Below are 27975 nucleotides of genomic sequence, written 5' to 3'. Positions count from 1 at the left end.
GGCATTTGTATACCTGGCACTGTGGGGCAATTGGCTGGCACTGTGGGGGCAATTGTTTACCTGGCACTGTGGTGGCATTTGTATACCTGGCACTGTGGGGGCAATTGGCTGGCACTGTGGGGGCATTTGTATACCTGGCACTGTGGGGGCAATTGTTTACCTGGCACTGTGGGGACATTTGTATACCTGGCACTGTGGGGGCAATTGGCTGGCACTGTGGGGGCATTTGTATACCTGTCACTGTGGGGGCATTTGTGGATCTGGCACTGTGGAGCATTTGTGGATCTGGCACTTTGTATACGTGGCACTGTGGGGCATTTGTATACCTGGCACTGTGGGGGCAATTGGCTGGCACTGTGGGGGCATTTGTATACCTGGCACTGTGGGGCATTTGTGGATCTGGCTCTGTGGGGGCATTTGTATATCTGGCACTGTGGGGCATTTGTGGATCTAGCACTGTGGGGGCATTTGTGGATCTGGCACTGTGGGGGCATTTGTATACCTGCCACTGTGGGGGCATTTGTATACCTGTCACTGTGGGGGCATTTGTGGATCTGGCACTGTGGGGCATTTGTGGATCTGGCACTGTGGGGCATTTGTGGATCTGGCACTGTGGGGGGCATTTGTGGATCTGGCACTGTGGGGGCATTTGTGGATCTGGCACTGTGGGGCATTTGTGGATCTGGCACTGTGGGGGCATTTGTATACCTGGCACTGTGGGGCATTTGTATACCTGGCACTGTGGGGCATTTGTATACCTGGCACTGTGGGGGCATTTGTATACCTGGTACTGTGGGGGCAATTGTGGATCTGGCACTGCACTATTGGGGGCATATGTCTGTGTATCACATCCCATTTTAATTGGTACACCCATATTTTTGGCGCGCGCGCACACAGTACTTCTATGGGACACTCTCTGTCTGATTGGTCGCCGCTTAGCCCCGCCGGGAGTGCACACAGACGCTCTCATTCTAGCGAATGGGGCACGTGCGTGTCCATGCCCCTTTTCTGGGGCGCGCTCGCTTAGTTACAACCTTTATTTTTCCATACCCCCACTTTAACATTTCCACTTCAACCAATGGTTGTGTGTATTTTAATACAGAATGATGTACACTTGTCTGTTGTTATAATATTAATTTATATTTGTAAGAGCATAGACTAAGAAGTAGGAGGAGTCGGGAATAGTAAGGGGAGGAGTCAGATGCTGACACCGAGGTGGGCCTGTGTGCTTCAAAAATGCCAGAGCCTATTTTTGGTCCCAGTCCGGCCCTGGGTAGGGCGGTACAGGGCTCCTCGGGCACTCACCACTTGAGCTCCAATCCACCTCAGGTGAGCAGAAGGGGAAGAGGGGGGCCCGCGGAACCAGGTACGGGCCTCCACTGGCTAATGGCAAGACACCACGGGAAACTGTACTATGCCACAGGGGGCAGAGCCCTGCTTCCCCTAAACGTACCCCAAAAGAAACAGCCCTGCCTGCCATGGGGACATACAGGGACAAGTCTGGTGAGCCGGAAAGCTGCGCACCTCGCCAAGGCTACAGGAGCCGCGGCAACTACCATCCTCTAGCAGCCGATGACCCCCGGTGCCCTCCCTCCTCTAGCACGTCGCCAAGGCTACAGGAGCATCGTCTGCTAGAGGAGGGAGGGTGCCAGGGGTCATCGGCTGCTAAAGTATGGTGGGCGCCGCAGCTCCTGTGGCCTTGGTGATGTGCAGTAGGAGGGAGGGTGCCGGGGGTCATCAGCTGCTGGAGGAGGGAGGCGCCGGCTGGACATCGGCTGGTGAAGGGTGGTGGGAGTCGCAGCTCCTGTGGCCTTGGTGACGCGCTGGAGGAGGGAGGGCGCCGGGGGTCATTGGCTGCTGCAGGAGGGGGGCACCGGGGAGACATCAGCTGCTGGAGGATGGTGGGCGCCGCGGCTCATGTGGCCTTGGCGACATGCGCAGCTTTCCGGCTCACCAGACCTGTCCTTGTATGTCCCCGCGGCAGGGCTATTTCTTTTGGGGGACATTTAATGTCCCTGGAAGCAGCCTGGTCTGCCGGCAGAGATAGCAGCGCTACTAAAGTTTTGCCGGCGGCTCCTCCTCTTCTGGACCTGCACGCACCCTACTCGCCCCACCCACCCTCATTACGCCACTGCTGTCAGCACGTGAAGCGGCACTTCTAGAGGTGCCGCTTATAGTTTTTTTTTTATGGGCTATTACTACCCGATGCTTGGCCCCACCTCCTCTCTTCCGGCCCTTCATCATTGATAGCGGGAAGCAACGCAAACACATTTAAAATAGTTTTTAGTAGGTAAAAAATGAATAAAACAATACTAAGGCTAAAGTATATACTTATGACACAGAATTTGTGTCATAAGTATCTTCTTTGTATTATTTAATTCATTATTGACAGGGGAGGCAATGCCTCCCCTGCATGCACATCCCTGTTACTCACTGACACCTTTCGAAAGATCTACAGGTGGAGGAAATTATTTTACTTGTTATTCTGTGAGGAGTCCTGTAATATGTGATCTGTTCGGGGTACTTGAGGACTGGGTTTGGGAAACACTGAGATAAATTGATTAAATCAAAAGGATTTAACCAATTTGCCTGAACTTCAATTTTCGTCTTTGGGAGCAAATGGTCAGTTGTCATTTGCTCCCATAAATTACCAGATTTTTGTTCCAACCAGAAAGATTGGACAGATGTATAGTGTGTATCCAGCTTCAGATTGTAAACTCTTTTGGGCAAAGCCACCTTCAGTTTTAATTTATTCCGTATTATTAACATTTCTTTTTCTACCCACTTGAGTGGCTGTTGCTTTAGATGTTTTGGAATACTTGGTAGTCAGGAATAGCCCATAAATTGTATTTCTTTTCACCAAGTGGTTACATGTGTTCCTGAAAAACATGTCATCCAACTAATCCGTGCCTCTAACATTCTAGTGCTGTATTATATAGTCTTAATTCTACTTTACCCCTTTCAGCATTTGTTTAATTGAAAATCACTGAGCTGGTATTTAACTCATTTGAAGTCACAGGATTGTGTGTAAAATCTGGTGTCTTAAATGACAGGGGGGGTGGGAACTGGAAGCCCCTCTTCCAGTCGTACATCAGCCACCGTATTCGTACAAAGCGCACTTTCAGTGATTGAAGATAATTACATAGCTACAAAGTCATTGAGGCTGAAAAGAGGCATGAAATTCACTCTTGTATGACATCTCCATGAAACGAAAAACCTTTCCTATCCTTTGGAACATTTACCCTTTTATCCCTAAGAAATCCCTGCTGACAAGTGCCCCCTTTTTTGATTTTTATACAGTCTCCTAGCAGTGGTTTTGTTCATGAAATATACAACCTCGCTAATCATCACAGGTGGCAGCAGATATTGCATTTATCACTCAACCCCAAGAAACCATTGAGGTATGATGTGTTTGCAAACATTAGACAGTCATTATCCAGGTCAGTCTATCTTTTATGCAACCAGTTATTCCACTGTAGACATTGATAGCGTTCTCTTGTGGGTCTAGATCAGGGGTTCCCAACCATGGCCCTCCAGGCATACTGACAGTCCAGATTTTAAGGATAGCCATAGTTGAGCACAAATGACTTAGGGGTCTATTTACTAAGCCTGGGTTGGCGTTAAAGTGGATGTAGATAAAGTGCCAGCCAATCAGCTCCTAACTGTCATTTTCCTAATACAGCCTGTGACATGGCCGTTAGGAGCTGATTGGCTGGTACATTATCTCCATCCACTTTATCGGCATCCCAGGCTTAGTAAATAGACCCCTTAATTAGTACCTCAGTTATTTTGATTCAACCATCTGCGCTCAAGTCTAGATATCACTACAGCCTGAACTGTAAGTGGACATGAAGGACCGAGGTTGGGAATCACTGCTCTACAAGAATGTCATGGCAAGTGGAGTTCAGAAATATAGGAGTGCAGAATGCTACCAGACCATTACTTATTTACATGACAATAAGAGTGAAATTATCATGTGCTGCTGATAAGGCATTATGTTACGCAATGCTAAGTCTGTCACCTAATGTAATTATAGTGCTTTGACTAATTGATATGACCTTTACTGTCAGCATTATGTTTAATTACTGTCTTCAAATCTATAGATTAAGACTATGACAAATAAGACTTTTTTTCATTTGCTTATGCAATGGTTCATTGTGAATTACAGCAGCACGAGGGTTAACATTTGATAGAGCGTTATTGCAACAGGTCTCAGCCCCCTATTCCCTGTCAATAAGAGTCTCCACCCAGGTCTCTCCCACTGGGAGGCTGCATACTTCAAATTGACTTTCACAAGCAGCTTTATAATCCAAGCTGTGGGCTGATTCTTTGGAGTGATGTTATGTACGCCCCCTTAACTTACTGCATATATACAGAGGAAAAGGACGCTGCAGTGATTAATTGTGAATATAGACGCTCACAAAGCAAAGGGTATTAGACTTCGCTGCGGACTGAGGGATTGTTAGAGCTCACTGAATAATCAGATGGTGGCAGGGCTGACTACTGAAGCAGGGCAGCAAGGACAGTGCAAGGCAATGACATGGGAGAAGCCTTGGTAGAGAGACAGGATTCAGGTGAGGTGCTTGTCTTATGGGATAGATTCTTTTCAGGAATGGACGTGTGTTTAGGGGACATTTATTAGTCATTGTTAAGCATTGATGGATTGTGGTTTGGCTGTAGACATGTAGAAAAGGGGGTTGACAATCAGACTACAGTACAGTGTTCTATGAATGGATGTATATATGAAAGAAGTTGCAGGAGCTGCAGAGGCTTAGCACTAAACAAAAAGTATTAGGGGTCAACATGTAATATGTCTACAGTTATTCACGCATTTAAGGCTTTTATATATGGGAACGGACATACACATTTAAACAGAGTAGTAGCACTTGCTAAAAAGTATAGGTAATATTATATATGCACATTTTATTGGCAGTGCCTAATGCAGGTGATCATTATTTATTTATTAACCGTTTCTTATATAGTGCAGCATATTCCGTTGCGCTTTACAATTAGAACAACAGTAATAGAACAAAACTGGGCAAAAACAGACAGACAGACATAGAGGTAGGAGGGCCCTGCTCGCAATCTTACAATCAATAGGTTACTGGCAATGCCTAATGCAGGTGATCACGTTACTGCCAGTGCCTAATGCAGGTGATCACGTTACTGGCAGTGCCTAATGCAGGTGATCACGTTACTGGCAGTGCCTAATGCAGGTGATCACGTTACTGGCAGTGCCTAATGCAGGTGATCAAATGAATAGCAGTACATAAGACAAATAGATGAGTGGAACAGTATTTATGCATTGAGCAAGAGCAGCTCGGCAAGAGAGTCTCTATAGCTGGCAATGGACAGTTGATAGAGGAGGAGAAAGACTGTTTGCAGTAGAATTTTCACTGCAAGTTGACTGTACAATTGACATAAAGTTAACAGCACATAGGTAAGAGTACGCCCAGGAAAGCAGTAGTACAGGGCCCAGTGTTTGCTATGCTCAAAGTTTCCGGGAAACCAAGTGAGGAGCAAAGCGGAGCACAAGCACTCTTGGATGCCATGTCCAATGACCAGATGCACCTATCTCGTTTCATCCTGGACGCTTTGGATGGCAAAGTAGTCAATACTCGGGGCGGGGACTTGAGTCGAACACCCCTTATCTGCAGTGCCCTACTCCCTGAGCCACGGGCACGCCAGCGTTACATGCAGCTACTCCTGGAAAGGGGCGCAGAGGTAAACAGCCGAGACCGTGCTGGGCGCACCGCACTCAGCTACTCTTGTGAGAGGGGCCATCTGCAGCAGGTCAAGATTTTAGTCCAACATGGGGCGGACCCAGAGCTTCCTGACCTATGGGGTAACACCGCTCTTATTTATGCATCGGTGTCGGGTCATGCAGCAGTGCTGGACTTCCTGGCCAGGGCATTCAAGAGACTGGGACTTCAGATAGATCGAGCTAACCGGGTGGGTAACTCAGCCCTGGATGTGGCACGATATCTGGGATACAAAGACTGTGAACTGGCGCTATGTGGGGGTAACCTGGGATGCAGGAATGAGGCCCATGACACTGTGCGCTGCCCGTGGAGTGAGCAGCAACAAACCACGGCTCGAGGAGGGGCGCACAGTTTCCTGCTAGGGAGGAGCCGCTCTCTGGCAACTCATCGACAGCTGGAGTCCATGGACTCTATTGAGGAGGAAGATGGGGACAAAGGCAGCTGTGCCGCAGGCACTCTGGGATTTTCCAGTGTGTTGAACCCCAGACCTCGGTCATTTAGTCTCCAGTATGGTGGGCATTCTGGCAAGCGTAAGGGTACTGGGCTCTACTTGCCAGCTTTGAGCAGTGCTTCCATCCAGTTATCCACCAGTCTCTATTCCCCTCGTCCTGCAAAGCAACATGAGTCTGCTCTAGCCCCTTTACCAGGACCACTGGGCATCCTCCTTACACCACTATCTGCTAATCCCTCATCAAAGCATTTGGGAGCCAAAGACCACTTGCCTGGCTGCTCGAACGACACAGGGCTGCGCAGATTCAATGACACCTACTACCAGAAGCGGAGCAGCCTCCCATCCACTCTGTTCACCCCCACACCACCAGATAGAGAGCTACTGGGCTGCCGCAACAAGAACTCTTCCACTTCTCTCCCCCCTGTTACTCCCAGTAACCCTTTCACTGTGCTTGGCAACAAACTGCTAAGACGTTTCACATTCCCCGAGTTTAAAAAGCAACAGGCACCTGCTGCAACTGCTGCAGGCAAGAGTCAAAAGCCGACTGAGGACAACAACAAAGGAGCGGGGTGCAAGGGCATAGCCAGGTCAGAAACCTTCCCCTTCTGCAAAACGCATCCACAAGTTGTCAGCAAGCCCAGCATGGACAGCATCAGCAGTGTCAAGTGCGAGTTTGACTTCCAGCAGCAGAGTGGCTCTTGAGGAAAGATTTTGCACACCTTAATGTTTGGCTGCACCTCTACCAGACTCTCTGCTGAATGCATTGCTTAGCAATTACCATGTACTTCAAGTTAAAAAAAAAGACTTTTCCAACCACATGGATCTGTTATATAGTTAAATAAGACCATTGCAGCATACACTGATTTCACTGTCTTCACTGATATTTGCAACTCGCCCCATCCCGCCAAACAATAGCAATGAAACAGTTCCTTAGCCTGAATGGGGTTTCATGAAAACTGATTCCAATGTGTCCAAATGTTCTGTACAGTACAGGTTAAGTCTCCCATATCTGAAATGCTTTGGATCAGCAGTACTTTGGATATCAGATTTGTCCGTATTTTGGAATATTTGCATACTATAATGAGATATCTTGGGGTGGGAAATAAGTCTATACACAAAGTGTATTTATGCTTCATATACACCTTTTACACATAGCATAAAGGTCATTTTATGCAGGATGTATAATAATTGTGTGCATGAAACAAAGTTTGTTTATATTGAACCATCAGAAAACAAAAGTTGCCCTAAAAAAAAAAAAAATGGATTTCTTGTATGGGAGAGATCAACCTGTAATGCCAATATCTAATCCCGTCTTGTTCCTAATGTAGTGTAAAAAATGAAAGCACACCTCTGATTGGTAGTTAATAACTACGCCCAATAATACTGTGACAAATTACTACACAATATAATCCCCCCCCCCCCCCCCTTCCCAAACGGCCTAGTGTTAGGATTTTTTTTTAATCCAAAGTTTCGTGTAAGGCTATTGATAATTTCAGGTTATATGCAAGGGTACTATTCTAAGGACTACATTTTTTTTACATCTTATTTAGTTAAAGGTGCCACGTAATTGTCTCAGGTATCTCATGCATCAAATTATGTACAGAATTATCCCCGTATAATTGTGATTTGGCAGCTAATTTTAGCTCTCACAGCCTGCAAGGCTACTGCAGTTAAAGATAAAGATGGTTTCATCAGTTTTATTTCCTTAGGTGGCGCTTTGTTTACAGAAAATGAACATAAAAGTGATCGTTATTAAATGCAGTGTACATTTATATGTAACGGAACATTGCAATTTATTTTATTTGCTAAACTAACATGGTATTGATGGTTAATGTTCTGTTCTTGTTCTTCTTGTTGCTACTTGCAAAGGGCTTTTTGTCACAGGCTAAACAGCTTAAATTGCAGTAGCAATAGTGCCGCCTACAGGATACATAAAGAAACTACATAATATGCTCAAAGTCATTCTCCACCTTCAGATGACTTTTATAGCTTGCACATACTAAACAATGTTTGGTTAATACATTGTGTTCTTTTTTTTAGTATATTTGAGTGGCTTGTGTTGTTCTCATGTAATTCGTTGAATGTGACCACTGCCCTGGTTGTAGACACACAGCTTTGCTGCCTGAATATAATTGTAACAAATGTAAAATCATTTAAATTCTCTCCCAATGCGGCAAACATAAACATCTCTAATATAAAGTCATGGATGAAGAGACCAGAATAGTAAGAGGGCCAGATGTACTAAGCCTTGAAAAGTGATAAAGTGTAGCATGGTAAAGTACCAACCAATCAGCTCCTAACTGTCAGTTTTCAAACACAGCTTGTAACATGGCAGTTAGGAGCTGATAGCTGGTACTTGGGGTCTATTCATGAAGTGGTGAAAATGTTGCAGAAGTGAGCCTGGGGAGAAGTTGCCCATGGCAACCAATCAGCGGCTCCGTACAATTGTATAGTATGCAAATTATAAATCTTACTTCAATGCTGATTGGTTGCCATGGGCAACTTCTCCACTGGCTCACTTCTCTACACTTTCCACTGCTTCATGAATAGACCCCTTTATCTCTATCCACTTCATCACTTTCCAGGGCTTAATGCGTTTCCCCAGGAACTGTATTGAGTAACAGCTGCAGGATAACAAGTACAATACAAGACATTAAAGTAATTTGAAGGTGGGTGATTGCTTTAAGTGGATGAACATTATGGGGGATATTCAATTGTTTGAAAAGTCAGTTGGGTGTCTGTTTTTTCCTATCTAATAGACAGGAAAAAAACAGACACCCAACCGACTTTTCAAACAATTGAATTCCCCCCTATGAATATAAGCAACCTATACATGTAACAGGTATACCTAACTGCATTGCAATTTACTCTGTAATTAAAGGATAATTACACTTTTTGTTGAACTATGTACAGTAATATATCTATTTATATATAATATACAGAATCTACAGATTGTGGAAAGCTATTTCATCTAATGTAAAGAACCTATGCAGCTATTTTTGTCTGTAATACAGTATTTCTCACAATTGCCTTACAGCTCATTATTTTCCCTGGTTTCCAAGAGTTTAAATCCTCCATCGCTCACCGCAATTTACCAAACAAAGTGGGGCTTACATCACAGTACTAACAGCTGTGTGTGCTACAGTGGGTGCTCAAAATCTTTTGACGTTAGTTAAATGGTGAATCTGTGGGGTCTATACTGTGCTGTATTAAAAATGCACTTTACTCACTTTATTATAGTGCATTTTATAAATTTATAGAGCCAAGCAGGTGAATATGTTAGCAAAAATTGTCCTTAAGACCAACAGAGGAAGTAGTGGTACACACTAAATATTAATAATTGTATATTAATAACTAGCGTTTGCTCATGGCTTTGTCACGTGGATGTCTGTTATTGAACGGCGGAACTAATGTTGTGATATATATTTTATATTATACACATTGATCACAAAATTTCTTGGTAAACAATATTTGCAGGTTTTCTTTCAGGGATTAACACAAAAAGATGCATTGGGGCCGCTAACTTGTGAGCCAGCCACATAAAGCTGCCAATGGGAAAAGCAGCTGGTCCTGAGATCTACGCCTGCAGCTCTGAGCGTCTTTCGGGGTTCACATTATATGTACTGTATATATATTGTGTGTGTGTGTGTGTGTGTGTGTGTGTATGTGTGTATATATATATATATATATATCTACATATAATAATTTTGGACTTGAGGAGCCTGCACACTGTACGCACCAAGTGTTTGGTTTTCCCTTTATTGCTCCTCTCCCTGATGTCACATCGAGATCATTCATACCTCAGTTTCCTTTTAGGTCACTAAGCTACACAATAGTGAAATGCGATCTGAATTCATCCAGTAGTTTTTGTGTGACGGTGGAACGAACAGACAGACAAAAATTCTGAATATTTTTTCTCGTCACCATAGTTCATAAACAGTCCCTAGAAGTTTATTTCTAAAAAAAATAAAAAAATAAAAATGCTATGTACAGACACAAGCCTTCCAGTTTTATTATATGTATAGATTATGCTCCTGTAAAAATAATAATAATAATAATAATAGTAATTTTAATATACTGTAGATTGATTTGCAATGCAGAGTCACATACACCAGCATACCTCCCAACATTGGGAGATGGTAACTCGGGACTCCCGGCCGAAAAGGAGTGCCGCAGTCGTGAGCCCTGCCCCCATTTTCCGTAACTGAGGGGGCATTTCTAGCGTTATGTGAGCTGCTGGCATGCCCCCAGTACCTCTGTCTTCCGCACAGCGTCTATTCACCACTGACAGGAACCTACCAACTGCTCCCCCCACAGCGGGACACTGCAACCCAAGGGTGGGACAGCGGGGCAGTCCCCAATAAATGGGACTGTCCCACGAGAATCAGGACAGTTGGGAGGTATGCACCAGTACCAACACTGCCAGGTATTTACATATACATTGGTGCCCATAATAGTCCTTTATTATTTGGCACTGGAGTCATCATGCCGATCTATGGGGTAATTCAGACCTGATTGCTAGGGTGCGTTTTTTGCATCCCTGCGATCAGATAGCTGCCACCTACAGGGGGAGGCTATATATGCAAGTGTGCAATCGCATTTGTAGCAGAGCTGCACAAACATCAGATTGTGCAGTCTCCGCACTGCCCAGGATTTACTTAGCTGCTGCCATGGTTTCCTGGTGTTCGGTGCCGGAGCTGACGTCAGATACCCTCCCTCCAAACACCTGGTCCCTCCTGCATTTCTCCGGACACTCCTGTAAAATGGTCAGTTGCCACCCACATACGGCCACTTCCTGTCAATCACCTTGCGAACGCCCGTGCAATCGCTTTTTTTCCGCACCATACCATCGCTAGGCGCACCGATGCACGGTGCAGTCGTCCGATGCGTCGGCACATTGCGGTGCAGACACATGCGCAGTTCAGGTCTGATCGCCCGCTGCCCGAAAACGCACAGCAGTGATCAGGTCTGAATTACCCCATATGTTACATTTAATGAGGCAGATGTACTAAGTCTTAAAGAGTGATAAAGTGGAGAGAGATAAACTACCAACCAATCAGCTCCTGTCTTTTTTCAAACACACTTTGTAACATGGCAGTTAGGAGATGATTGGCTGGTTCTTTATTTCTCTCCATTTTATCATTCTCCATGGCTTAGTACATCTCCCCAAACATTATATGCAAAGGTAATACAAACAAATCTGTAATAAGTAGACCCATTTCCATGACTCCTGACTTCATTACTTGACTATAGTAAAAAAAAACCAGAGGCTGTAGTTCTTCAGATTGGATTATTTCATGGGTGTTACCGTCCTTAACACTGTGACCAGTAGCACAATACTGTATGTTTCCAAATTCAGTACAGTGTCATCCGGTAACCAAAGGCTAATGGTCCTGGAAGACCCTCAAGTGTGAGTGAAGGAAGCCCAGGTGTTTGGTGCAAGGCAGTCCCAGATATATAAGAAACATACGTTACTTTCAGCAAAACTCAAAAAAAGTTGGTGTGGGCATAAAGGTATAAAATATAAAAACAGCCTATACAGTGTGACACTCTAACCAAGACGGCAACATCATTACTCTTTAAGAAGAATTACTATGCGCTCTTATACTACACTTTAAGTCGATTCAGTGAGTGTCTATGATGAGTTCCTGGAAATTGAATACTTACCTTTTACCGGTGGACGAGATACCGGCTGTTATGATCCCGACAGCGGGAACCCAGCTACCAGTATGCCGGCAGTGGGGCGAGCGCTAGAAAGCCCCTTGCATGCTTGCTGCGTTAGCTACGCAGGATCTTTTCTCCCTCCATGGGTGTCGTGGACACCCGCAGAGGAGAGAGAAAAGCCGGTGGCGCCGGTATACCGGCATTTCACCGCCTGTCAGGATTCCAGCGTCGGCATTGCGCCTGGCGGGATCCCGACAGCCGGTCTCGTGATTGCCTCCCCTTGGAAACATATCAGAATATAGTATATATGCTGCAGAATATCAGCAAAGCAAGTGGCATTATTTTGATATGCACTAAAGCACATTTTCTTTCTCAAAGAAAGATCAAAGTATTATCTGCAAAACAAAGTTTCTATTTTTGCATAATATCAAACCCTTTGGATCTTGCTGTATTTAATGAACATGTGCCATGTATGTTATGGTTTATTTGAACATCTCTAAATCATTTTATAGAATTTACTAGATAAATGCTAGCTAGAAGCAGGGGTGTAGAGATCCACTCTGGGCTACTAGTAATGAATGAGGCGTGGCCTAAAAAAATAATAGAAAGTAAAAAAAAAAAACGGCCATATTCGCTCTACATGGGGAGCAACTCTAATACAGGTGGCAGTAGACACCCACTTCCTACCTTGCTTACGGGTAGCGGGTACCTCCCTCTCGGCCAACACCATCTTTCCAGTGATATTTGGGAAGATGACGCATGTGCACTATATGGCAAAGACTTTAAAAGTGCAGGCGCTATCTTCCCAAATATAACTGGGAAGATGGCGTTGGTCTTAAGTATACGTATACTCAGGAGGGGGGTACAGTACCCGCTCCCCCCTGCCTTCTCGGCATCACTGGAAAGAAGCTTATTGGTTGGTATGGGCAACTTCTCCGCTTGTGCTCTTTAAAAGACTTAAAAATCTCCCCCCTAGTGGAAGCATTAAGGCATACCTCTCAACATCAGGAGAAGGGGAAGCGGAACTCCCCGGAGCGCCATAATCACCGCTGCTCTCTCTAGTATGACAGGAGCCTCCCAACTGCCCCTCCCCCCACCATGGGACACTGCGGCCCGTGGGTGGGACAGACCCAAAAAAATGGCACTGTCCTGTGAAAATCTGGACAGTTGGGAGGTAAGATTAAGGTAGTATTCATAAGAATATCTCATAGGCCACCGTCATGTAAAGCAGCATTTATCAGTAAAGTATTTCAAGGGGAACATATCAACTATAGCACTAAGTACAGTAGTCACCTAAGACATTACTTTTGCTTACAATTCAGTGGCAAACGCAGGATTTGCATGGGGGGGTTTCCAGAACTGGGCGGAGCCAATCACGGGGGTGGGGACTGAGGTGACCCAGTATATGCTGGGTCCGTAAAACTAGTGTGTCTGTGTGTGTGTGTGTGTGTGCATATATATATATATATATATATATATATACATATATCTACACATACATATATATATATATATATATATATATATACATACACACACACATACATATACACGGGTGGTCTTCAGTATGCCGGCGGTCGGGCTCCCGGCAACCAGCATACCGGCGCCGGGAGCCTGACCGCCGGCATACCGACACTTATTCTCCCTCGTGGGGGTCCACGACCCCCCTGGAGGGAGAATAGAATAGTGTGGCGTGCGTAGCGTGGCGAGCGCAGCGAGCCCGCAAGGGGCTCACTTGCACTCGCCACACTGTTGGTAAGCCGGCGGCCGGCCTCCCGGCGCCGGTATGCTGGTCGCCGGGAGGCCGGCCGCCGGGAGATCGTAGTGAACCCATATACACATATACATAGCATATTAAACATGCATACATATATATATATATATATATATATATATAGTCTATCCGGACCGGCACTCCCCCTCCTCAACTTTACTGCTTTGGTGCCATCTCAGGAATTGGTGGGTAGATGAAGCATGAAAAAAGCGGCACTCAAAGTCTGGTGAAGAAGTTAAATATATTTCACACGTAGTGGTGAACCGACGTTTCGGGGACCAAGCGCCCGCTTTTTTCGTGCTTCATCTATATATATATATATATACACACACACACACATACAGTACACATATATATACACATGTATATATATATATATATCATATGTGTGTGTGTGTGTTTATATGTATGTATGTATGTATATACATGTGTATATATGTAGGCACATGGATATATATGTACTATAATTAAAATAAAGTAAACTTTTATTGCACTTGCAAGTGCCACCAGGAAGACAGCAGGCTGCAGAGGACGCTAGACAGTCATTAATAATACTCATGCAGCTAAAAAAAAAAAAAAATATATATATATTTTTTTTTTTTAGTGGAGGGGGGTTTCTGGGTACTCGGAAACCCCCCCCTGGGTGCGCCACTGCAATTAATACTGCTTTTACACCAAAGTCCCGGGTCTGAACCAGGATTTGGAACACGAATCCAAGTCGGGTCAGTTCCAGTACTTACCCCTTTCCCACTGGGGTGTCGCCCCAGGATATTCCAGGGTCAGCACCTTTTACACTGCACACAGGTGCAGTCTCTTGAGGCCGGCGCTTGGAGGTGACATCATCTCAAAGTGTCAGGTAATTCGGCAGGGTGGCCTTGGTCCCATTAGGCTACACCCCTTCATAGATATCACACCACGTAACGCTGGGGACGAACCCAACACTCTGGCAGCTGCTGGGCTGCCCTCAGCCTCTGTCTCTGTGCACTGAATGGACGCTGCGTGCATGCATGCGGCATTCATTCTCCTTCAACTGGCATTGCTGCTATATGCAAAGCATTGCAGACTGGAGCGCAGATAGCATGCACTACTGTATGTACCCCAACCTCCCGACCGCCCACGGGACACTGCGGTTCAGGAGGTATAGACTCTCCGGGGGATATTCAATTATTTGAAAAGTCGGTTGGGTGTCTGTTTTTTCCTGTCTATTAGATATGAAAAAACAGACACCCAACTGACTTTTCAAACAATTGAATACCGCCCTCTGCATGCTGTAAACAGATTCCGGCTTGGAAGACCCGGGGTAACTCGTTTACATTGCCCCTTAACCAGGGCCGGTTCTAGACCTTGTGGCGCCCAGGGCGAAAGTTTCCTGTGGCGCCCCCCCACCCTCCTGGTAAAATACAGTTGGTGCATGCCGAGGGCGCGCCCCCCAAAATAGGGGCGGCGTGGCGACATCATAGGGAAGGGGCATGGCTTCTTCATGGGGAAGGGGCATGTCCACAGTTATCCCCCTGTACTTGTGCCCCGCTGTAGTTGTGCCCCCAGTAGTTGTGCCCCCAGTAGCTGCACCCCCAGCAGCTGTGCCCCCAGTTAATTTGCCCTCAGTAGCTGTTCCCCCTGTAGCAGTGCCCCCTGTAGTTGAGCCCCCTGCAGCTGTGCCCCCTGTAGTAGTGCCCCCAGTAGCTGTGCCCCTTGTAGCCGTGCCCCCAGTAGCTGTTCCCCCTATAGCAGTGCCCCAGTATGTGCCCCCTGTAGTTGTGCCCCCTGTAGATCTGCCCCCAGTAGCTGTGCCCCTTGTAGCTGTGCCCCCTGTAGTAGTGCCCCCAGTAGCAGTGCCCCCTGTAGTAGTGCCACCTGCAGTAGTGCCCCCAGTAGCAGTGCCCCCTGTAGTAGTGCCCCCTGTAGTAGCGCCGCTTTGAAACCCTAAAAAAAACAACACAATACTTACCAGCCTCGCTCTTGCTTCCGGACCGCTGCTGCCTCTGCTGCTGCTGTCGCCGGCTCCTCTCTATGGGTGAGGCATCATGACATCTCTCCCATAGCAGCGCCGCACTGACACTAGGGGTCAATTTTGACCTCTAGCGTCAGTCAGCGATGCCGGCTTCAGCGGGCGCACACGGCGCTTGCTGCAGCCTGGGGCCGGGGAGCGGGGAGGGAGGGTTGATTAGTAGCAGCTCTTGCCACGGCGGTGGCTGCGCCCCGGGCACTACTGCACTTAACCCATTATCGGAACTCAGGTTATTTTGGGGGGAACCTTTTCCACTGAACAAAAACTGGAGTTAATGCACACGTTCATGTACAAAAACTCAGGTTTTTCAAGGCAGTGGAAAATGGTTATAAAGTGATTAAGCTGTTACAGATAGATACAAATCTGTTACTAGCTCCTGCCTGTATTACACTTCATTCAACAGCAAAATAAAGTACAGAAAATGACCAACTACAGAAGTCATTTACACAGAATTAACCATGGTAAAGCAAATTTGCAGTTTATGTGAAATGTAACCTATTTTGACAGGTCTACCAAAGTACATCGTTAAAGGTAGACTAACATAATTATTTTAAGCATTTGCATACCGTTAATCTGATGGATTTACATTAAAAAATAAAAAGTTCTGACTGTATGACATTGCCTGCTATAACATCAGTTACACATCCCATTTAAAGCACCACCATTGTTCTACATGTCCAGATCAGACTCCTATATGTGTACATTTTGTACCCGTTTTCGGTAGGGATTAGGAAATTGGGCATTTTTTCCATGTTTAATTTCCAAGATTCGCCGGCTGGCAAATCGGTGGGTCTGGGTGATGTATGGGGATTTAATCCACAAAGCATGACCTGTTGGGGCTTCTTAGGAACTGGAGTTCAGAACCTCTGGATTACATGGAAATACACCTGTCTGCGCATTGTATATAAACACTCACTGAAAAATTTGTAACAAAAAAAAGAACAATATTTTTACCTGTATTTTTCTGCACAAATTATAATAAATGTTTTGTGATTAGACACCCTCTAGGCGGGAGGTTTTCCGGCCATCTGTAATGCGTGTGTGTTCCCTCTGACCTACTTCTCGGCCCAGGTCAGTGATCATTGTGATAAAAAAAAAAATAAGATTTTACTTACCGGTAAATCTATTTCTCGTAGTCCGTAGTGGATGCTGGGGACTCCGTAAGGACCATGGGGAATAGACGGGCTCCGCAAGAGACTTGGGCACTTTAAGAAAGAATTTAGATTCCGGTGTGCTCTGGCTCCTCCCTCTATGTCCCTCCTCCAGACCTCAGTTAGAGAAACTGTGCCCGGAAGAGCTGACAGTACAAGGAAAGGATTTTGGAAATCCAGGGCAAGACTCATACCAGCCACAGCAATCACACCGTATAACTTGTGATAAACTTACCCAGTCAACAGTATGAACAACAACAGAGCATCAGTTCAACCCTGATGCAACAATAACATAGCCCTTATTGCAGCAATAACTATATACAAGTATTGCAGAAGAAGTCCGCACTTGGGACGGGCGCCAGCATCCACTACGGACTACGAGAAATAGATTTACCGGTAAGTAAAATCTTATTTTCTCTAACGTCCTAGTGGATGCTGGGGACTCCGTAAGGACCATGGGGATTATACCAAAGCTCCCAAACGGGCGGGAGAGTGCGGTTGACTCTGCAGCACCGATTGAGCAAACAATAGGTCCTCATCAGCCAGGGTATCAAACTTGTAGAACTTTGCAAAAGTGTTTGAACCTGACCAAGTAGCAGCTCGGCATAGTTGTAATGCCGAGAGACCCCTCGGGCAGCCGCCCAAGAAGAGCCCACCTTCCTAGTGGAATGGGCTTTAACTGATTTTGGCAGCGGCAATCCAGCCGCAGAATGAGCCTGCTGAATCGTGTTACAGATCCAGCGAGCAATAGTTTGCTTTGAAGCAGGAGCACACAGCTTGTTGGATGCATACAGGATAAACAGCGACTCCGTTTTCCTGACTCTAGCCGTTCTGGTTACATAAACCTTCAAAGCCCTGACCACATCCAGTAACTCGGAATCCTCCACATCACGAGTAGCCACAGACACCACAATAGGTTGGTTCATATGAAAAGATGACACCACTTTTGGTAGAAATTGTGGACAGGTCCGCAATTCTGCTCTATCCATATGGAAAACCAGATAGGGGCTTTTATGTGACAAAGCCGCTAATTCTGACACACGCCTAGCCGAAGCCAAGGCTAATAGCATGACCACCTTCCACGTGAGATATTTTAACTCCACCATTTTAAGTGGTTCAAACCAGTGTGATTTCAGGAAACTTAACACCAAGTTAAGATCCCAAGGTGCCACTGGAGGCACAAAAGGAGGCTGAATATGCAGCACTCCCTTTACAAACGTCTGAACTTCTGGTAGAGAAGCCAACTCTTTTTGAAAGAAAATGGATAGGGCCGAAATCTGGACCTTAATGGAGCCCAATTTTAGGCCCAAATTTACTCTTGACTGTAGGAAGTGAAGGAAACGGCCCAGCTGGAATTCCTCTATAGTAGCATTCCTGGCCTCACACCAAGAAACATATTTTCGCCATATACTGTGATAATGTTTAGCTGTCACGTCCTTCCTAGCCTTTATCAGCGTAGGAATGACCTCGTCCGGAATGCCCTTTTCTGCTAGGATCCGGCGTTCAACCGCCATGCCGTCAAACGCAGCCGCGGTAAGACTTGGAACAGACAGGGCCCCTGTTGCAACAGGTCCTGTCTTAGAGGAAGAGGCCACGGGTCCTCTGTGAGCATTTCTTGCAGCTCTAGATACCAGGTCCTTCGTGGCCAATCTGGAACAATGAGGATTGTTCTCACTCCTCCTTTTCTTATTATCCTCAGCACCTTGGGAATGAGAGGAAGAGGAGGAAATACATAGACCGACTGGAACACCCACGGTGTCACCAGGGCGTCTACCGCTATTGCTTGAGGGTCTCTTGACCTGGCGCAATACCTCTGTAGTTTTTTGTTGAGGCGGGATGCCATCATGTCCACCTGTGGCAGTTCCTACCGATATGTGATCTGTGTGAAGACTTCCTGATGAAGTCCCCACTCTCCCGGGTGGAGGTCGTGTCTGCTGAGGAAGTCTGCTTCCCAGTTGTCCACTCCCGGGATGAACACTGCTGACAGAGCGCTTACGTGATTCTCCGCCCAGCGAAGAATTCCGGTGGCTTCTGCCATCGCCACTCTGCTCCTTGTGCAGCCTTGGCGGTTCACCTGAGCCACTGCGGTGATGTTGTCTGACTGAATGAGAACCGGTTGGTCGCGAGGCAAGTGCTCCGCTTGACGTAGGGCGTTGTATACGGCCCTTAGTTCCAGGATGTTGATGTGAAGGCAAGTCTCTTGACTTGACCACAGACCTTGGAAATTTCTTCCCTGTGTGACTGCTCCCCACACTCGGAGGCTTGCGTCCGTGGTCACCAGGACCCAGTCCTGAATTCCGAATCTGCGTCCCTCTAGAAGGTGAGAACTCTGCAGCCACCACAGGAGTGACACCCTGGCCCTGGGGGACAGGGTGATTAACCGATGCATCTGAAGATACCACTTGTCCAGTAAGTCCCATTGGAAGGTCCTCGCATGGAACCTGCCGAAGGGAATGGCCTCGTATGATGCCACCATCCTTCCCAGTACTCGAGTGCAGTGATGCCCTGACACCTGTTTTGGTTTTAATAGATTCCTGACCAGTGTCATGAGCTCCTGAGCTCTCTCTATCGGGAGATAAACCCTTTTCTGGTCTGTGTCTAGGATCATGCCTAGGAAAGGCAGATGAGCCGTAGGAACCAACTGCGACTTTGGAATATATAGAATCCAGCCGTGTTGCCGTTACACTTCCAGAGAAAGTTATACGCTGTTCAGCAACTGCTCTCTTGATCTCGCTTTTATGAGGAGATCGTCCAAGTACGGGATAATTGTGACACCTTGCTTCCGCAGGAGCACCATCATTTCCGCCATTACCTTGGTGAAGATTCTTGGGGCCGTGGAGAGACCAAACGGCAACGTCTGAAATTGGTAATGACAATCCTGTACCGCAAATCTGAGGTACGCCTGATGAGGTGGATAAATGAGGACATGAAGGTATGCATCCTTTATGTCCAGAGACACCATAAAATCTCCCCCTTTCAGGCCTGCGATGACCGCTCTTAGTGATTCCATCTTGAACTTGAACCTTTTCAGGTATATGTTCAGGGATTTTTAATTCAATATGGGTCTGACCGAACCGTCCGGTTTCGGGACTACAACATGGTCGAATAATAAACCCCTCCTTGTTGAAGGAGGGGAACCTTGACCATTACCTGTTGAAGATACAATTTGTGAATTGCAGTTAACACTATTTCCCTCTCGTGGGGGGAAGCCAGCAGGGCCGTCGGTGAGGGGGCATCCCCTCAAAGTCCAGCTTGTATCCCTGAGACACAATATCTATTGCCCAGGGATCCAACAGGGAGTGAACCCACTTGTGGCTGAAATTACGAAGACGTGCCCCCACCGGGCCTAGCTCCGCCTGTGGAGCCCCAGCGACATGCGGTGGATTTTGTAGAGGCCGGGGAGGACTTCTGTTCCTGGGAACTAGCTGTGTTGTGCAGCTTCTTTCCTCTGCCCCTGCCTCTGGCAAGAAAGGACGCACCTCGGACTTTCTTGTTTCTTTGTGTTCGAAAGGCTGCATTTGATAATGTCGTGCTTTCCTAGGCTGTGCAGGAATATAAGGCAAAAGATCAGAATTACCAGCTATAGCTGTGGAGACCAGGTCCGAGATCCCTTCTCCACACAATCCTCAGCCTTCCATATGCCTCTTAAGTCGGCATCACCTGTCCATTGCATATTCTACAGGACACGTCAAGCAGAAATCGACATAGCGTTGACTCTAGAACCCAGTAGACTAATGTCCCTTTGGGCATGTTTAATATATATATATATATCTTAAGACAGCATCTTTAATATATATATCTATATATATATATACATATATATATATATATATACATACTAGGGTCTCAATCTCTGCTGATAAGGTACCTGTCCACGCTGCTACAGTGCTATAAACCCATGCCGACACAATCGCCGGTCTGAGTAGTCTACCAGAATGTGCACGCTATCTGCCGGATCCCTGAGGATAGCTGTTAAGTCAGGGCTACCTTTTGGGCAAACGTGACACCCTAGGGGAAGATTCCCATCGTACCCTGGCCCTAGTAGGGAAAGGATACTCCCTGAGAATTCTTTGTGGGAAGCTGCATCTTCTTGTCTGGAGATTCCCGCTCTTTTTCATCATGAGAGGAGGGAAATTTACCTCAGCTTTCTCCCCTTAAACATGTGTACCCTTGTGTCAGGGACAGATGAGTCATCAGTGATATGCAAATCATCTTTTATTACAATAATCATATATTGAATACTTTCCTGCCCTTTTGGCTGTAACTTTGCATTATCGTAGTCGACACTGGAGTCAGACCCTGTGTCGATATCAGTGTCTATTATTTTGGATAGTGAGCATTGAGGGACTCTGAAGGTCTCTGCGACATAGGGACAGACATGGGTAGATTCCCTGTCTGTTCTCTAATCTTTTGTGCAATAAATTCACCTTAGCACTTAATTACACATATCCAAACAGGTGTCGGCGTTGTCGACGGAGACACCCCTCACACACACATTTGCTCCATCTCCTCCTTAGGGGAGCCTTTTACCTCAGACATGTCGACACACACGTACCGACACACCACACACTCAGGGAATGCTCATCTGAAGACAATTCCCCCACAAGGCCCTTTGGAGAGACTGAGAGAGAGTATGCCAGCACACACCCCAGCGCTATTAACCCAGGAATAACACAGTAACTTAATGTTAACCCAGTAGCTGCTGTTCATATTGATTTTTGCGCCTAATTATGTGCCCCCCCCCCTCTTTTTACCCTCTTCTACCGTGTATCTGCAGGGGAGAGGCTGGGGAGCTTCCTCTCAGCGGTGCTGTGGAGAAAGAACATGGCGCTGGTGAGTGCTGAGGAAGAAGCCCCGCCCCCTCGACGGCGGGCTTCTGTCCCGCTTAAATATACATTTACTTGGCGGGGGCTCATACATATATACAGTGCCCAACTGTATATATGCTAAACTTTTGCCAAAGAGGTCCCAATTGCTGCCCAGGGCGCCCCCCTCCTGCGCCCTGCACCCTTACAGTGACCGGAGTATGTGAGGTGTGTGTGGGAGCAATGGCGCACAGCTGCAGTGCTCTGCGCTACCTCAGTGAAGACTGGAGTCTTCTGCCGCCGATTTCGAAGTCTTCTTGCTTCTTATGCTCACCCGGCTTCTGTCTTCCGGCTCTGCGAGGGGGACGGTGGCGCGGCTCTGGGATCGGACGACGAGGGTGAGATCCTGTGTACGATCCCTCTGGAGCTAATGGTGTCCAGTAGCCTAAGAAGCAGGACCTATCTTCAGAGAGTAGGGCTGCTTCTCTCCCCTCAGTCCCACGATGCAGGGAGTCTGTTGCCAGCAGAGCTCCCTGAAAATAAAAAACCTAACAAAATACTTTCTTACAGCAAGCTCAGGAGAGCTCACTGAACAGCACCCAGCTCGTCCGGGCACAGATTCAAACTAACTGAGGTCTGGAGGAGGGACATAGAGGGAGGAGCCAGAGCACACCAGAATCTAAATTCTTTCTTAAAGTGCCCATGTCTCCTGTGGAGCCCGTCTATTCCCCATGGTCCTTACGGAGTCCCCAGCATCCACTAGGACGTTAGAGAAATACACAGTAGGATATGTCATCACTATGTACAATCTACTATTTCATCTCGCCCGTCACCCTTAGGGTCTATTCATGAAACAGTGAAAAGTGTGGAGAAGTGAGCAAATGGGGAAGATGCCCATGGCAACCAATCAGCATTGAAGTAACATTTATAGTTTGCATACCATACAATTGTACGGAGCACCTTATTGGTTGCCATGGGCAACTTCTCCACAGGCTCACTTCTCCATGCGTTTCACTGCTAAATGAATAGACCCCTAGTAACTTAAACATATATAAGTCTAGACAATGATCTACAATCAGAGATCCAAATCCATTGGTTTCGGTCCACAGAGTTGTTCACGTTATGCCATTTTGCAGCTATTTGTACCTGCAATAGATGTAGCACATGGGAACTGGAATTATTGAAAAGCATTAAAATAAACTTTATAAATGGGGAGGTTAATCATAAAACAATATAGCTGCTATAAACTGTATGTCCAGATTTGAATAAAAATTCATTACAATGCTGAGTCATCATCCAATATATCATTCATTATATACACCACATCTGTTGCCTGGACCTCACTATACCGAGGTGTGGCTATTAAATAATGAGACCATACTGCGTGAGGTAAAAGGGAGTGTGGGAACATGGGGGATCATTCCGAGTTGATCACTCGCTAGCTACTTTTAGAAGCCATGCAAACGCATATGCGCCCACGGGGGAGTGTGTTTTCGCTTTGCAAGAGTGCGAACGCATGTGCAGCCGAGCGGTACAAAAACAAGACCAGCCCTGTAGTTACTTATTTTGTGCGATGATTACTGCGACGATGGTCCCGGAATTGATGTCAGATACCCGCCCTGCAAACGCCTGCGTTTTACCAACCACTCCCAGAAAATGGTCAGTTGACACCCATAAACTCCAACTTCCTGTCAATATCCTTGCGATCGGCTGTGCGAATGGAATTGTCGCTAGAAGCAGTGCAAAACAACGATGCTCTTTGTACCCGTACGCCGCGCATGCACATTGCGGCCCATACGTATGCGTAGTTTTGCCTTTTTTAAAATTATCACTACGCAGCGAACATCGGCAGCTAGCGATCAACTCGGAACGAGGGCCATTGTCCTGAAGTATGGGCCTAATTCAGCTTGAGTTGTAGTTTTGCAAAAAATCGCAAAACTACAACTCTTTTCTTTAACATGTGAGGGGTCGCCCAGCACAGGGCAACGCTGCTCCACATGCCGGGTCCTGTCCCCCCGCTAACATGCTATACAGTGATGAGCTTGCATAATTAAGATAGCCTCCTGCCTACGCAGCCTAGCTGTGTATTCAGTCGGAGGGCCGCCATCTTTTGGGTCGCAGCAGCTGTGTGTGTCTTCACGCAGCTGCCGCGGCATACCCCTCCAATGGTCCGGGCATGCCTGCGGACCGCATCCCTTAAATGGAATGTTGTTGCCCACAAATTGCAGCGTGCAAGGTGCCGTCCCCCCCTCCCCCCCCAGGTCTTAAACTGCATTCTGAAGAGACCGCAGTTTACGACCTCGCTTCTTAGCGCTTTTTACACATTTGCGGCCGAATTTGAATTAAGCACTATAACAAAATGGTTTTGCAAGTTTCACCCCCTCGCACGGTTTTCTGTAACAGCATTCAAAGAAGTTGTATTTTTCCCGCGCATTAGCTCAAAAGTAGAGTAACATGTTAACTTCAAACTTTTGGTTAAATTGAATAAAACACCCACCAAATCTTTTCATATGCTAACCGATGCTTATGGGGCAGATTGCACTGTATGCCACATGCATGTGTGTTTAAGTAACAGAAAAGATTTAGTGACGGTCGTGAGGATGACGAAGATGATGAATGTCCCGGAAGACTAGAGTTGTGGAAAAATGGTTTCATCCTACATCAGGACAAAGCACCAGCCCACACAGCTCTCTCTGTGAAGCAGTTTGGTTGAGAAACAGATTGCAGTGATAGAACACCCTCCATACTCGCCAAACCTAGCACCATATGACTTCTTTCTTTTCCCTAAAGTCAAATCTGTAATCACGGGAACCCATACTGCACCGGTTACTGAGGTAAAGAAGAAAATTATGGAGCTGTTGAGACAGCTGACAAATAATGACCAATGGAAATTAAGAATGCAGAAGGAGAGTACATAAAAGGGGAATGGAGTTAAAATGTGCTTAATATATAAACATAAATTACAGCATCAGTCTCATTATTTAATAGCCATACCTCTGAACATAAAGGCCTGATTCTGCAGCGGATTAATTTTAAGAAACAGATGCTTTTCCTGATTTTGAGCCTACTGCACATGCATCTTAATCTGAAAACATGTTATACGCATGTGCGACTTGATGCGTCTGCACTAGCAAATGGTTGCATGTGTCGGATCTCAAGCAAACGGTGGCTAAGTACAGGTGGGTGGACAGGTAGATTAATTAGCACATTTAAGGGGTCATTCCGAGTTGATCGTAGCCGTGCTAAATTTAGCACAGGTACGATCATTCACACTGACAGGCGGGGGACGCCCAGCACAGGGCTAGTCCGCCTCGCATGTCAGTGCCGCCCCCCTCCCCCCCCCCCCCCCCCGCAGAAGTGCAAAGGCATCGCACAGCGGCGATGCCTTTGCACTTCAAGAGTAGCTCCCGACCAGTGCAGTTTAAGCGTGCTGGCCGGGAGCTACTCGTTGCTACCCGACCCGCAGCGGCTGCGTGTGACGTCACACAGCCGCCGCGGCCCGCCCCCCCCCCAATGGTCCGGCCACGCCTGTGTTGGCCGGACTGCTCCCCCTAAACGGCGGCTTAACGCCGCCGTCCAGCCCCCTCCCGACCTCTGTCTCAGAGGCGATTGCTAGGCAACGACGGCTGCCATGCGCCGGCGTATGCGCAGTTCCGACCCAATCGCTGCACTGCAACAAACTGCAGTGAGGGATCGGGTCGGAATGACCCCCTTAGTCGGTAGGTTGCCCTGGCCAGACACAAATTCAGAGACGGCTGTATCTGACTCAGTATTACCCCCAAATTATGAAACTAAACACACGCTACATTTCATGTATGCTACAGCTGTATCATTCACTATGTACAGAGCACGAAGATCTCATTCTGTTGCAAAACTTCCAGCTGCTTTATCCAAATGTAGGACATTTAGATTGGCTGTGAAGAATCCCATATGATTAGTGTCACAGGATCCTCAGCCACATCAGTATGTCGTATAAGTTCTATAATACCTAAGGCATTTTATCAGCAAGAGAGGGAGAGAGAGGGAGAGAGGGATTTAAAGTGTGTGTGTGAGAGAGAGAGAGAGAGAGAGAGAGAGAGAGAGAGAGAGAGGGGGGGGGGAATGGAGTGAGAGAGAAAGGAGAAAAGGCATGGAGAGAGAGAGGGAAACAGTGAGAGAGAAAGGGAGAAAGGGGGAGAGAGGGGGAAGAGAGAGAGGGGGGAGGGAGATAGGGAGAGAGAGAGAGGGGGGTGTGAGGGAGAAAGGTGAGGGAGAGAGAGAATGGGGAAAGAGAGAGAGGGGGAGGGAGAGAAAGGGAGGGGGGGAGAGAGAGAGAGGAAGAGAAAAGGAGAATGAGAGAAAGAGGGGTGGAGAAGGGGAAAGAGGGGGCGGGGGGATAGGGAAAGAGAGAAAGGGCACCGTATCATATTAGCTTTTATTTTTCGTTCAAAAGTAACGTGCTGTATCCGAGATGCTCATAGGGACTCCTTATAAGAAGATTTTTAAAAGGTAAAGTTCAAAAGTTCTTCCTAAAACACAAACACTTTCAGATACATTAGGTATAAAATTCAAGACAGTCCAACCAAATTTGGAAATTTTGGAGGGTATGGTGTAACCCATATGGAGGTAAGGCTTACAAGGGGCAATATATTTATCTACATAAAGTAAAATACACATTTCTGTTATCTGTCAAAATATCTAACATACATTTAGCAGTGTGTACATATCAGACCTTTACTATGACTGCAGTTACAATACATGTGAGTAACAGAGGTACTGTATAAAGAAAGTTATTCTAAATTTGATTAGAACGATTTGGTGTACTTTCAGCTGCGGATGAAACAGCTTAAGGACCAAAGCATACATCTCTAAAGCAAGCCCTAAGTAAGTCAAAGCTTACTCAGAATGGCCACCTCCGCATATACCCATCCTGCCCCCAAATGGGGCTTGGGGTCACTGTGAATGATCTTGAAGAAGGAAACCTGCACATGCGCATGGAACTTTATATATAAAGTATAATAATAATAATAATAATAATAATAATAATAATAATAAAAAATGAATGTTGGTAATGCTATTTCATATAAGGCTTTCCCTATTGTAGTTTAGGACTACTAAACTGTATGGATAGATAAATCGACAAAGAGATATTACGTAACAGGCGCTACCAGAGCTGGTTTTCTAAGCAGCTGTAAGTAGGAGATAGTCACACTCCGCAAATGAGAAAGGGTATAATAGAGAAACAGCGCTCAATTCTATTGAACATAAATTTAAATACACATGTGAACCACACACTGTTCTAAAATTCATCTAACAATTTTAATACTGAAAAACACAGATACTAAAATCACATGGTTACAAAAATACCAATCACAGGTAAATATAAATATAAAACCATCATGGGTGGTACAATACATACAGTATGTCCTTGTGCCCCCTTCTGTGGTCTATTTATATGTGCTCAATGAACAGTTTGTGCCAGTTCTGAATATATAATTCGGTTAAATGACCAATGGCAAGTGTCCAAAACATGGATATAGTTACCGGTCCTGAGGTAATTGCCAGGGTAGGTTCCAATTAGCGTTAATCAAGATGAATGGCAACAGGATTCAGCGCAATTTGAGGAGTCCCCTTAAACACCAATGCTTGGACCGTGCACAATGAAGAATCCACGTGATATGATGTCCAGATGAACAATTAAAGCACACTTGTTGCCCACTGACCATGGAGGGGGAAACTGACGCGTTTCGCTGTCTATAGGCTGCTTTTTCAAAGGTGGGACTAGTAAACTACCTGCTAGAAAGGCCACCTAGTCCCAGAGTCTGATTGATACCTTGTGGTGACCTAGAAAACATTATGACTTGGGTCCCCTTACTGCCTACTGTACATTTGTGAAAAAACATGCACAAAACGTCTGAGTGCCAGCAATCTAAAACCAACAATTTCCTCTATCTGGTCCCTTTACAAGACCCCAGGATAAGGAGCTGGCTGATCAATGTACTGGTTCATATGCTGCAGCCTTATTGATAAAGTCAAAGCACCTTGAGTCCTATAGGAGAAAGAGCGCTATATAAATAAAATGATTATCACTACTTCTATCTGCAGGTCTTTCACTCCGGTACTCTGGAAATAATACATAAAAAAATACCAACATCGCAGTTTTTACTCATTGGCAGAAGCAAATACATGGACATTATAAAATACAACTTTGACAGGCTATCCTCCATAGAATGCATACGGTATGGCACATTCAGCATTATACGGTATCTTTCCATAATTATATTCTCTACCAGAATGCCTGGAAGCCTCATGAACACCAGGAAGCTCCCCAGCTAATAGATCAGCCTCCTGGATCACTGTGAAAGTGGGTGGTCTTGGGGG

At 46.2% G+C, this 27975-nt stretch overlaps 1 protein-coding gene across 1 annotated transcript in view; it reads left to right on the top strand.

Annotated features, from left to right (window-relative positions):
- The first annotated feature begins 4347 nt into the window (after positions 1 to 4347).
- Positions 4348 to 27975, top strand: part of LAMP5 (lysosomal associated membrane protein family member 5) — a 122062-nt gene continuing 98434 nt past the window's right edge. The window contains exon 1 of the mRNA XM_063918570.1: positions 4348 to 4574. Within this exon, the coding sequence (XP_063774640.1) occupies positions 4541 to 4574 (34 nt within the window). The 5' untranslated portion in view covers positions 4348 to 4540. The remainder of the gene's footprint in view (positions 4575 to 27975) is intronic.

This window comes from Pseudophryne corroboree, chromosome 4, assembly GCF_028390025.1.
Source record: "Pseudophryne corroboree isolate aPseCor3 chromosome 4, aPseCor3.hap2, whole genome shotgun sequence".
NCBI classification, from domain to species: Eukaryota; Metazoa; Chordata; class Amphibia; order Anura; family Myobatrachidae; genus Pseudophryne; species Pseudophryne corroboree.
Note: the sequence above shows the minus strand (reverse complement) of the source record. Positions and strands in the feature narration are given on the sequence as shown.